Source organism: Schistocerca serialis, chromosome 4 (assembly GCF_023864345.2).
Source record: "Schistocerca serialis cubense isolate TAMUIC-IGC-003099 chromosome 4, iqSchSeri2.2, whole genome shotgun sequence".
NCBI lineage: Eukaryota > Metazoa > Arthropoda > Insecta > Orthoptera > Acrididae > Schistocerca > Schistocerca serialis.
Genome location: NC_064641.1, coordinates 767270819 through 767283288, shown reverse-complemented (window position 1 = coordinate 767283288; position 12470 = coordinate 767270819). Strand labels below are relative to the sequence as shown.

The 12470-nt window shown below is 40.3% G+C and overlaps 1 protein-coding gene across 1 annotated transcript in view; it reads right to left on the bottom strand.

Moving 5' to 3' along the window:
* LOC126473317 (condensin complex subunit 2) overlaps positions 1 to 12470 on the bottom strand; it is a 183872-nt gene that overhangs the window by 101733 nt on the left and 69669 nt on the right. The window contains exon 4 of the mRNA XM_050100300.1: positions 5795 to 5992. Within this exon, the coding sequence (XP_049956257.1) occupies positions 5795 to 5992 (198 nt within the window). The remainder of the gene's footprint in view (positions 1 to 5794; positions 5993 to 12470) is intronic.

The window sequence follows — 12470 nt, the reverse complement described above, 5'->3', positions numbered from 1 at the left end:
TGTCCTCTGTAGAACTCCAGGCTCTGCATTCCCTAAAAGCTAATGACCCCATTATTATCCTCCCAGCAGACAAAGGATCTACCAATGTGGTACGTGACCAACAGGAGTTTGTTAGTGAAGATCTAGGCCAGCAGTCTGCTATCAAGATCCCGTCCCTGTAATTCACACTGCCCTGCAGTCCCTCCTAGAAACCTCAGGCCCCTTACGAGGACTTACACCCAAATGCATGGAACTTCTTACCCCACTTAAAGCATGCAGTCCTCACCTTTTACCTTCTTCTTAAATTCCACCAACTCGATCTTCCTGGCCATCCTATAGTTGCTGGCTTCAAAGCACCCACAGAATGTATATCTGCCTTAGCTGGTCACACATGCAACCCATAGTACAGACTTCACTCCTATAGTAAACAGAACAACCACTTTCTAGATTGTCTAACATCCATGTCTGTCCCACACTCACTACACATCTTGCTTGGCACCACTGATGCTGTCTTCCTCTATACCAACATCCCCCACATACATGGTCTTTCTGCTGCTGAATATTTCCTCAGTTAATACCCATTTGATACCAAATCTATGACATCCTTCTGGCTCATCTTAATCAACTTTACACTTAACAGTTATTACTTCACCTTTGAGAAGCAGACATACTAACAAATCAGGGGTACGGCCATGGAAACCTGGATGCCTCCTTCCTATGCCAGCCCTTTCATGGGTCACTTGGAGGGGGCTTTCCTGGAATCCATAAGCCTTCAGTCCCTGGTTTGGTTTAGACACATTGGTTACATCTTTGCCATATGGACTCATGGTGAGGCTGATCTATTAAAATTCCTGGAATATCTAAATACTTTCTCCCAATTAAATTTCACATGGTCCTATCCCTCCAAATCCCATGCCACTTTCCTCAATGTTGATCTCATCCACACGAAAGGCCAGCTACACCCTTCCACCCAAACTGAACCTACTAACAAGCAACAGTACTTACATTTTGACATTTGCCATCCTTTCCATGTTCCCTCCCATACAGGCTTGGCATTTCAGGCAGACGTGTTTGTTCGGATGGAGACTCTTTACAGCAACACACCGTCATTCTCAGCAGCAGCCTTCACTGGACGTAATTACCCCAGCAGCTTAGTTCGGAAGCAGATTTCTTGGGCCATCACATCCAATCCTGGTATTGCTGATCCCTCCAAAAAACAACATTGGAGCACACCACTTGTCACTCACTATTGTCCTGATCTTGAATGTATTAATCAGCTACTTCAGCAAGGCCATGACTTCCTTAAATCATGCTCCGAAATAAGATCCATTCTGTCTGAGCTTTTGCCCACTGCACCTAGAATAGCTTTACATTGCGCTCCCAGTCTTCGCATCAACCTTGTCAGACCCTATGCTCCTTCTGTGACCATCTCCCTACCCTATGGCTCCTATGTCTGTGACAGCAGCCCCACTGCAAGCCTTGCCCTGTGCACCCTCCTACCACTACCCATTCCAGCCCTGCAACTGGCAAAACATATACTACCAAAGGTAGAGCCACTGTGAAAGAACGCATTATAGACCAGCTGTTATGTACAGCCTTTTACATAAACATGACTGCCACCCATTTATCACCAGGATGAATGGGTATAGGCAGAAGGTGTGCAACACACAATGTCCCAGTGCAGAACATGCTCTGTCACATGACAGTCTTGACCTCGATGTCTGTTTCACAACATGTGCCATTTAGATTCTTCCTGCTTGACACCAGTGTCTCAGAACTCCACGGGTGGGAACTAGCACTACAACATGTCCTTGGTTCTCGCCACACGCCTGGCCTCAATTTACGTTAATTCCTTCCATCTCAGCATTTCTTCACAGTAACCACTCCTTTCTTCACTCAATTTTAATTTTCCACACCTGTCATTTCCTGACCTGTTTTTTTTTTTTTTTTCACCACTTCCCTTTCCACCTCCATTACACACAATGCACCTAGCTTTTCACCCTTATTTACTCATGCATGTTGTTTCAGCAGTAATCTCATCTTGCATATTACCCTGTCTTCTACCTTTAAGCTCTCAGGTTTTCAAATCTTGTCTGGAGCAGTCACCAACAATGAATCTTTCCTTCTCATCCCATCCAGCAAGTCTCACCTGATCTGGTGTTCTGGGCGACTTTTCTGATCTGTACCGCTTTTCCTAAACCTCTCCAGTCCTCTCCCTTCACCTCTCTTCCTTCCCCTTCATCCCTCTTCACCCCTCTTCCTTCCCCTTCGACTCTTCTGCAAGAAGAAGAAGCCATAGGCTTTGAAAGCTTGTAAAAGTTAAACCTTTTTGTGTGCGTGTTCTCCTGCTGCTGTTTGGTGAGTACCTTTTTTTATCTATCCATTTATATTATACTCAAGACGAGTGACTGACTTTCTCTGGTTTTACATACTGTTCCATCCAGGAGTTTCTATTGCTGCTACTTATAATGAATCTACGATAGTTATGACTAAAGGAATGGACTGGCTGTTAGGAAACATCCTGAGGCATCAAGAACTTGGCAATCTGGCAGTAGAATGAAATGTAGGATATAAAAATTGTCGAAGGAGACCAACACTTAAATCCAGTAAGTATGTTCATATGGATGTAGGTATTGGTAGTTATGCAGAGATAGAGAGGCTTGCACAGGATATAGTAGCATGGAGAGCTGCATCAAACCAGTCATTGGAGAAGACCACAACAGCAGCAGCAAAAAGAAAATGGGATAATATCCAGAATGAGATTTTCACTCTGCAGCGGAGTGTGCGCTGATATGAAACTTCCTGGCAGATTAAAACTGTGTGCCCGACCGAGACTCGAACTCGGGACCTTTGCCTTTCGCGGGCAAGTGCTCTACCATCTGAGCTACCAAAGCACGACTCACGCCCGGTACTCACATACTGGCAGAAGTAAAGCTGTGAGTACCGGGCGTGAGTCATGCTTCGGTAGCTCAGATGGTAGAGCACTTGCCCGCGAAAGGCAAAGATCCCGAGTTCGAGTCTCGGTCGGGCACACAGTTTTAATCTGCCAGGAAGTTTCAAAATGGGATAATAGTTTACTCTTGTCACAAAATGTGAAATTTACTCTATTAATACAATTTTCATCTACCACACATTTTTTATGATAGCTGAGGCAGGTAAGACTATTATATTCTTGGCTACACTCCTGAAACATGACACCTCTGATCTGTAAAAAATATCAGCATGTGACACTGGAACAACTACAAAACAAGTTTAGTCTTTCCATGCCATAACTGTATTACACAGTACAGACAAGAAAAAAAGCAGTCCTACAGCATACATAACATGTCACAGTTTTACTATTTCCTCTTCCCCCATCTTCAATCCCATTACGGGCACAGTTAAATGTCACAGCTTTAGTTGCTGATTGTTGCTTGAAAGTGCCATGTATCGTTTTAAATCATTCTCTAAGTTGTTATAGGACTGAATGTGAGTATTATTGATACAGTGCCACTTTTATCTTGGATTTGTTGTATAACGTGTACATCAAAACTTTGTTACTGATCTGCATATTTCAACATCCTACATGTACACAGTTTCCACGAACCCAAAACTGCCTGCAACCAACTCATGAAACTTTTTGACCTCATGTTATGTAAGGGTTAAATATCTGTTGGCTTTGATCTCTTCCTCAATCATTTACATACTATCGTGAGTGCCCTCCTCATCATCCTTTCTGCACAAACATATTGCTTCCATCTTTGGTGCATTACACCAGTTTTCCTCATTTGTCAATTCAAAACATTCCATTGTAGACAGAATTAAGTTTGTGATGAATTTTAGAAGCCATTTTCACTTTAAATCATAACATGAACACACCCCTTTGAGGGATGTGAAACTGGCATGTTCTTTTAGCTGACATGTCTGGCACTTTGTGTAGGTAATAGAAGAAATGATGGTGTAGTCAAAGCAGAGAAAAAGTAACTTTCATAATACAATTTGAAAAGAATGGATTGCTGCTCACTGCATAGTGGAGGCACTGAGTGGCAGATAGCCACAATGAAAATTACTGCTGTATACTATTCAGCTATTGTATGAAGCCCATCATAGATTTTTCATTTTCTAACTTTTATACTAATTGTATTAGACTTATATTTTTGCATTCTGGATAACACTATCATAAATTTTAACAAACTGTGAGTTAGTGCTAACTTTTATTTTACATATAGCAGTGACAGGAACAAAGACATAAAAGATGTGGAAACACACAAGAGTTCATAGCCAGTAGCTTCTTCTTCTGGCAGAAGGTTTGAAGGGAAAGGCAGAGACATGAAGGAAAACGACAGGTAAGGTTTAGAAAATGGGAATTGAGATATGGAAAGGCTGCTCAGAACCATGGGTCAGGTTGAGAAGGGAAGACTGACTGTTGGTATCAGTGTAAGCCAAGATTTGAAAACCAGAGAACTTAAAGGTGTACAATAGGGTAATAAGCAAGACAGAGATTACAGAAAAAACATTGTGGAAGAGTCACGAGAATGTAAAATGAAGTGCATTATATATGGTAGATAGGTAGGGGCGGAACACCAATTACTTTTCGTTGTTCACTTATCTTTTTTTCTGTTTATGTCTTGCTTACTACCCTATCTCACACCTTCAAGTTCTCTGGTTTACAGATCTTGTCCAGCAATGGTAATGGTACCAACAGTCTTTTCTTCTCATGCTGTCAGAGAGAGAGAGAGAGAGAGAGAGAGAGAGAGAGAGAGAGATATACTAGATGTCACAAGAGGTAGACTAGTCAATGCAAAAGGAGGCAGGGAGTATTGTGTTGTTAGCAGAGAAACAGTAACAGCAGAATGAGTCAATCAGGGGGGCTCAGTGACTTCAAATGCTGACTACTCATTAGATATCACCAGTGTAACAAATCCATCTCACCAGTGTAACAAATCCATCAGGAACATTTCATACATTCTAATGGTGCCCAAGTCTACTGTTGATGATGTGACTGTGAATTGGAAACACTGCTGCTAAACCAATACCATGACAAAACAGACAGACAGAAACCACTGAGGATTACAGAGGTTGGCTGTAAAAATTGTACAAAATCAGAGGAATGGATCAATCGTGAGTTACAAAGTGCTACCAGCAGTCCAGCTAGCACAATGACTGTGCCTAGGGAGTTCAAAAGAATGGGGATACAATACTGAGCAGCTCCTCATAAGCCACACATTCCTGTCGTCACTGCCAAGCAATGCTTGAGGTGGAATAAAGAGCTACACCGCTGGGCACTGATCAACTGAAAATGTGTGATTTGGTCAGAGCTGCCGGAGTTGGCAGTTACGTGTGTGTGTGGGGTGTGCTTGCTCATGTGTATGAATTGGATGTGTTTCTCTTTGCTGATGAAGGTTGTGGCTGAAGGCTTTATGTAACTCTTTTAATTGTGACTGTCTACAACATAAGTGTCTTCTTTACGGTAAGTAGCAATCTATCTTTTTCTACATTTTTTATATTCCTACCTGGAGTTTCCATTGTTTTATTTATGATATGTGTTTGAAATAAAGAGCAAGTCTCTGAGTTATTGTTTCAGTGATTTGGAAACCACTTTAAAAAATGAAACAACATGACAGGAAATCCTCCTGCATTAACACAAAATACCAAACTTAAAACAAATTCCAAATCATTTAACACATGTACAGGTCATTTTCTCGTTTTTGTTTAATTTCACTGTAAGCTTTTAGTAAGCGAACAATTGCATCAAAAGAGACAATAGCAACACAGTAGCAACATTTATCCAATACATGGAGAATACAAGCAAGCAAAATTGTACACTTAACTATACCTTTCGTCTTTTTGTAACCTTTTTTGTACCTTCCACTGCATTTTCTATGCATTCCTTATCATTTTCGGCCTTCCTGCGATTATTCTTACATTTACCAAGCATACAGAGACTGCCTGCCATTTTCATTCCATCTGAATGTACACGATCAACTCGAGCAGCATATATCTTTGTACTTGCATCTAGAGCACAACTGGCAACCTGACAAAGGAACAACACAAACTTCATGTTAATTCTCTAATTTTTTTAAATCAACATTTCATCTGAGCATAAGTTAAATTTTTTATGTCAATTCTTGAAAACATATGGTATGAAGCAACAGAAACATTTGTCAAGAAGGTCAAGGCAGGTGTAAGAGCAAATCTCTGTTCATCCTGGGTACAGTTTTTTTTTTTTTTTTTGTATTCAAGTCAATAGTTAACACCTTATCACAATCCATATTATTCAAATGAATACAAATCCAGTCACCCGTCAACTCATCACTGGTCGTTCACCAATTGAAGATAATTAAAGAAATTCTACAGAAATTATGACATAATGGTTTCTGCAGGGAAAAAAAAAAAAAAAAAAAAAAAAAAAAAACAGTGATGACATTGTCTGATTTCACATAAGAAGTTCAATAAAAGTGTATATGTGTGACCGTTTTCTACTGATGACTATCTCCAAAAGTAGGAGACCAGAAGACACCTATTGCTGACTACACCACTACTGAGGAAGGATGTGCCACTTCCTTCAAAAGCACATGACCTCTACAAACAAAAAAAAATCTTTCACTTTACCATTGTAGCAGATGGTGTTTAAGCCCCACTGAACACATACGTATTTAAGTCCACATCCAGGACCAGCATATTAATGGAAAATTCTGGTAAAACATAAATAAATCAAAACTAAGAACCTGCTGTAGTTTGTTTAAAGGACTATTCTTGCCTTTAAGGAAATCAAACTTTTCTAAGCACCATGACTTTCTGCCACCAAATCTTTCTGGTAAATACTTCACTCCAGAAATTTATACAATCTAAATTAGGTTAGCCAAATGGGAATTCAAACTCAATTCCATCCGAATGAGACGTCAATGTCATGAGCACTGTGCCACCTGACACGGTATTCACACTAGACATCACTTGCTCATGTTTTGAGGAATCAGCAGCTGACCCAGAAATCAGAGAGGAACATTCTGGTCCAGGTTCAAAAATGTTTTTAGCTAACATTGCATAAAGCTTGCATGGACTGGAGGGTACAGTATCACCAGCATCTGAATTTGAATGTAGCATTACAGAAGTTAAGGACCACCTTTTTGCAGAGAACACCACCAATCTCAGACTTGTGGAATATCGAGAAGTTAAATGTCAAGATTAAGGAAGACACTGTTTCCAACTCACCACTGATTGTTATAGTAATATTCTTCACTGCAGTTATCCCTTCCTCCTCTTATCATCTCTATAGATCTCTAACATCCACATCCATGATTTACCCACACAACTTTAAAAACCTCACTAAAATTAGCAAGACTGTGTCCTCCATATGATACTGTATAGTACTAATATGCTTTACTGCTGGAAGGTTAGATGTCTGATATGAAGTATTGTTTTTCCTTTCTTGCACTGTGTCAGTTAATGGACACCATAATCAAATAACCCCTTTTTTAAATTTTTATTACAGTTTTCTGTGCAGCTGTTCTCAACACATATGAAGAATAATAATGCAGATTATGAATTTTTTATTTTTAGTTCTAAGTTAAATTTCGAGAATGAGGTACTGATATCTGCCTGATATTTCAATTTTCATTTAATATGTCAGATGCAGCACCTGGTGTGAACTCAAGCAAATAGATATATTTGGGATGCTGAAAGAGAGCTGACAAGTGTAATAACACACCTATTAACTATGCATGCTTGATGGACCAGTTTCTGTGTGTCACCTATACACAGATGTATCTGTATTTCTCTTGTTACTATGGGTATAGGTAGTGTGTATTGGTGTGTATCTCATTAAGAATTCATTAAAGTGTTCAATTCCAAAAATCTAGTAATGCTTAAATAATTTAAATGTGTACTGACCTTTCCTGCACAATTAGTAATGTTGATGTTATTTGAGGTATTAATTGTTGAACAAGCTGAGAGCTGCAGTAAGAGTATGTTTAACAAAGTAATGATAATATCATGAAAGGGAAAGATACAAAGCCAGAAGGCTTTCTTCCGAAATAGACAAAACACACACACATGACCATTGTCTCGTGTGAGCGAGCTGAATTTGCATTAATGTGTATGTGTCTATGATATCTACTTCACAGGAAGGCCTTCTGGTTGAAAACTTATTTGTTAGTAGTATTTTGTTGTGCCTGTCTGTGACTTAACATTTTTGCTATATGGTGTGTAGCACGCTTTCCTTTTCATAACCTTGTCATTATTTCATCCTGGATTTTTCAATGTTTGATTTTAAAAAAGTAATGCATTTTGATTATTGTAAATTATTCACGTAACTTGGCAGAGAAGTATTCTTAATGAGATTAAATAAAAGTTTGATTCTGTGGCAGCTAAAATATTATGAAATCTGTAAAGTTAGTGGAAATGAGCAATTAATGATTTCATTTTTTTTTTCTTTCAATTTAGGAGAGGAGAGAGGATTATTCATCTTGTAGCCTCATTTGTGACAAGATAGGAGCCAATTCAACAAACCCCATACCCGCAATATGTTAGTGAAATGTTTGAAAATCCATGGGCAATTTGACAACCTGTCTTCAGTTTCACGTAGTGTTCTAGTCGTCTTCTCTGAATAACATAACTGTAAATGGCATAGACCTAAATGTAAGATTTAAATAATTTTGAATGAGAACAGTCTGTTCATGAAGTTTTCAAGGAATTCCAAATTCTGAGCTGTATTAGATGTGACTTAGTCACTTTGCATATGTATGTCTAAGAGACTTTCCCAATTCATGGAAAGTACAATGGTTAATGTCGAGTAATAACCAGAGAGAGATAAAATGTTCATTTTTATTTTGTGGTGTCCAAAAAGCGTCTACTATTGGGGGGGAGACGCATCTGGCAGTTTGTGTAGCACATGTAGGCTTTTCAGTGTCACTGAATGTCGTTTTTTGTGTGGTGCCGCTTCCGATTCCGAGTGGATGCCATTCAATGTGCAACTAACAAAATTGATTTATGTACAAAAACAGAAAGTATACATAGTCTGTTTTACACAAAGTGTCACTTGCAATAGACCGCTTAAGAAATTTTTTTACCTTAGGTTATCACAATCAATATCATGCCATTTTACTGCCAAATATTTACCACCTGATTACCCTGCTCGACATGCTATATAAACTGCTTGAGAGGATAATTTATAATTGTATAGACCATCTCACATAAAATAAAACCTCTAAAAAGTAAGCTGGTTTCTAATTTCAATATCCCCACCAGCAGACATCGACAAGGATGCACACGAGTTGGCCCGGGTCTCATGGCAGGATAGTGCGGCAAGCTGTCACGGACAGTAACACAGAGCACTGTATGGGCAGAACTGCTGACCCAGATGTTTACTTGCCAGTGGCAATAGGCCAGCCCATCAGTTCTTACACTAACATTGACCAGCGTGGGCCTGGCCTCCACATCACACCATGCTCTTGGTTCCACATGTTAGCTAACTATTTAGGCGCTCACACTGGTTGTGTGTTGTGACTTAACTTGTGCTCATCCCTATGAGGTGTTTGGACACTGCTCTCCCACAGGCTGATCCATATGTGAACTTACTTTCCTCTTCCAAAGTCCAATTCCCCGGCTTCTGTAGCTGAGCCACCACTGACTAGGTAAGTTACATTTGTGCTGACAGGACAGTTTCGAGGAATTGCCACACCTGTGTGGATATAAAAGTTGTGACTGAGGACATTCACACATGTGTGATATTTTTCTTTTTTTTTTTTTTTCGTAGCGTTAAATTGTGGCCACCACGGACCCAGAATTTTTGGAATGCTGGCGGCAATCGTTGCACCTTCAGGAGCAGCAACAAAGCTGCAGCAGGAGCAGATACAGGAGCTGCCACCATGCTGGTGGCGAGCCAGTTGTCTGCAGAGAAGCCTTCTGTCCCACCACCACTGACGCAGTTTGCCAGCTTCCAAGAGTTTACAGAATGCTGGACCAGTTCTGGCTGCACTTCCAAGTTAAAGCATATTGTCGATCGAGCTGATAAGACTGCCTTGTTATTATCCAGCAGTACGGCGTTGTACAAAATTGTACCAAATTTGAAATGCTATACCACACCCAAAAAAACTCATTTTTTAGGAACACTCTCAGTTGCTCACACAGTGTTCTGGATGCCAAACCAATGTGGTGGCAGCACGGTTGAATTTTAACCCACTCCACGGTGCCCTAGGGAGTTGTATGCAGCTTGGATAACTGACCTGCAAGGCCTCTTGTGCTACTGTCTCTTAAAGTGCCCCCAATATGTTGCCTTGTGTACATACTCTCTGCCTAGAGATGTGCCTGCCCAACTGATACCCAACTCTGAGGTCCATGTCCAAACTAGGACATTGGCCTTGTCTGAACTTCTGTAGCAGAAGGAGCTCCAACTACCAAATCATATGAACTTATGGCATCTACATATACATCATAGTCAAGCCACCTAATGGTGTGTGGCGGAGGGTACTTTCCTGTTACACTCGTGAATAGTGTGATTGTGGGTAAGCCTCTGTATTGGCACTAATTTCTCAAATTTTCTCCTCATGGTCAATACGCGAGATGTATGTGGGGGAAGTAATATGTTGTTGGACTCCTCCTGAAAAGTGCTGCCCTGAAACTTCTACAGTAAATCTCTCCGTGATGCACAACACCACTCTTGTAATGTCTGCCAGTGGAGTTTGTTTAGCATCTCCGTAATGCTGTCTTGCCAGCTAAACGATCCCGTGACGAAACATGCCACTCTTCGTTGCATCTTCTCTATCTCCTCTATTAGTCCTACCTGATGGAGATCCCAGATAGGTGAACAATACTCAAGGAGCAGGCGAACAAGCACCTTATAAGCCACTTCTGTCGCGGATGAGACCGCACATTTCAACAACTGGCAGGTGGTATAGTTAGATATATGTAGCAAACACCCCCAGGTGGGTCATGGGCTGGCCACCAGCCTTGCCTTCTGCTGAGTCATTGTGTATCACCACTGTTGATGGTACAAGTGCACTGGCGTCACAGTGCTGCCTGTCTTTGTCCCCATCAAGGTTGGCAGCTTCAGATAAGTCGAAGTGTTCTGATTCCCACGACAATATTTTTTGGTTGATTGGTTGGTTGGATGATTAAAGGGAGCAGACTACTAGGTCATCAATCCCTTCTTCCTCGAACAGACAGGTCAACATGACTAAACATCACAGATGGCCTACTCTCCAAAATCCAGCGGAAGAAAACTATAAGGTCTACCAAAGGTCAACGAAGGCCAGATAAGGTACAAAAAAGGAGAAAGTGAAACACAGGAAGAAAGGCAAATAAAAAGTTTTTATAACAGCATGAAGATGTTTTCTCCATTTTATTTGCAGTCAACACAATGACCAAATCAGATTGCTGTCAACAATGCACTTACACTGTAGATTGTTGAAATTCTTTATACTATCATTGGAACAGTCAAGCTTACCAACTATGAAGGTACAACAAAAATTTCTATTCTTTCATGGAAATTTACCAGACTTATCAAACTACCCCAGAAACAACCAACTAGTATACTGGACAAAGTTGGTGGAACGTTTTAGTTAGTCTGATGTAACATTGCAATAACATGTTATTTCTACCTTATTTGGATGTTTCTATGTAATTCAATTTGTCTTACTGATCTACACGTTTTAATATATGTTTGCATCTCACTCAATATATCTGACAGCCTGCTCTTATTATGCAAATTGAAGGTGGGAGGGGGAAGAAAGGAAAGAAAGTGAAGGGACTCATGATGTCAGATGCATAAGGACATTATGCGGAGTCAGCAACATCAAAATGTGTGCCAGATCAGAATTCAAATCCTGGATCTCCAGCGTACTAGGCAGCTGTGTTAACCACAGTGCCACCAACAATCTCAGTATGCCCCCGGCTAACCCACACTCCCACCTAGTGCCACCTATCTGCAGTCCCCGTCCACATCCTCCGTGCTCGTTACTTCGAGATTCCCACATGAGGTTGAACATGATAGTGCATCACACTGAAGGTGGTGGATTCATAGCCCACTCAGGAAACTCAATTATATGAATGCATGACACCTGTTCTTTCAGACATGTCCGAAAGAATGGATACCACTCATTCATATAGCCTGCTGTTAGCAAGCAATACAACTATCGTTTTAGCCATTTGGTTTTCAACAGTAAATAATTATGATTTTTACAATGGTACAATATTTGTAATTATGGTTCTTTAATAGTCTTAGAATTTTGCTGGCAACAGATGTAATTTCATTTGGTATAGTACAATATTAGCTAATATAAGTTTGTTTCATTATGGTTACTATTGACAGTATGATGTTGCATTTTGAATAGTTAATGCTGCTGTTATACTAGCTGTATCCAGAGGCCTGAGGATGGCAGAGTGGCCACTGAAACTGCTCGCATAAATAAAATATAGAGACACACAGCTGACGGTGTTGTTCATTGCTTCATTTATATTATCAGCTGCTGTCCCATTATCCATTTAAAGATAGATGCATGGAGGGAAAAAAAAAA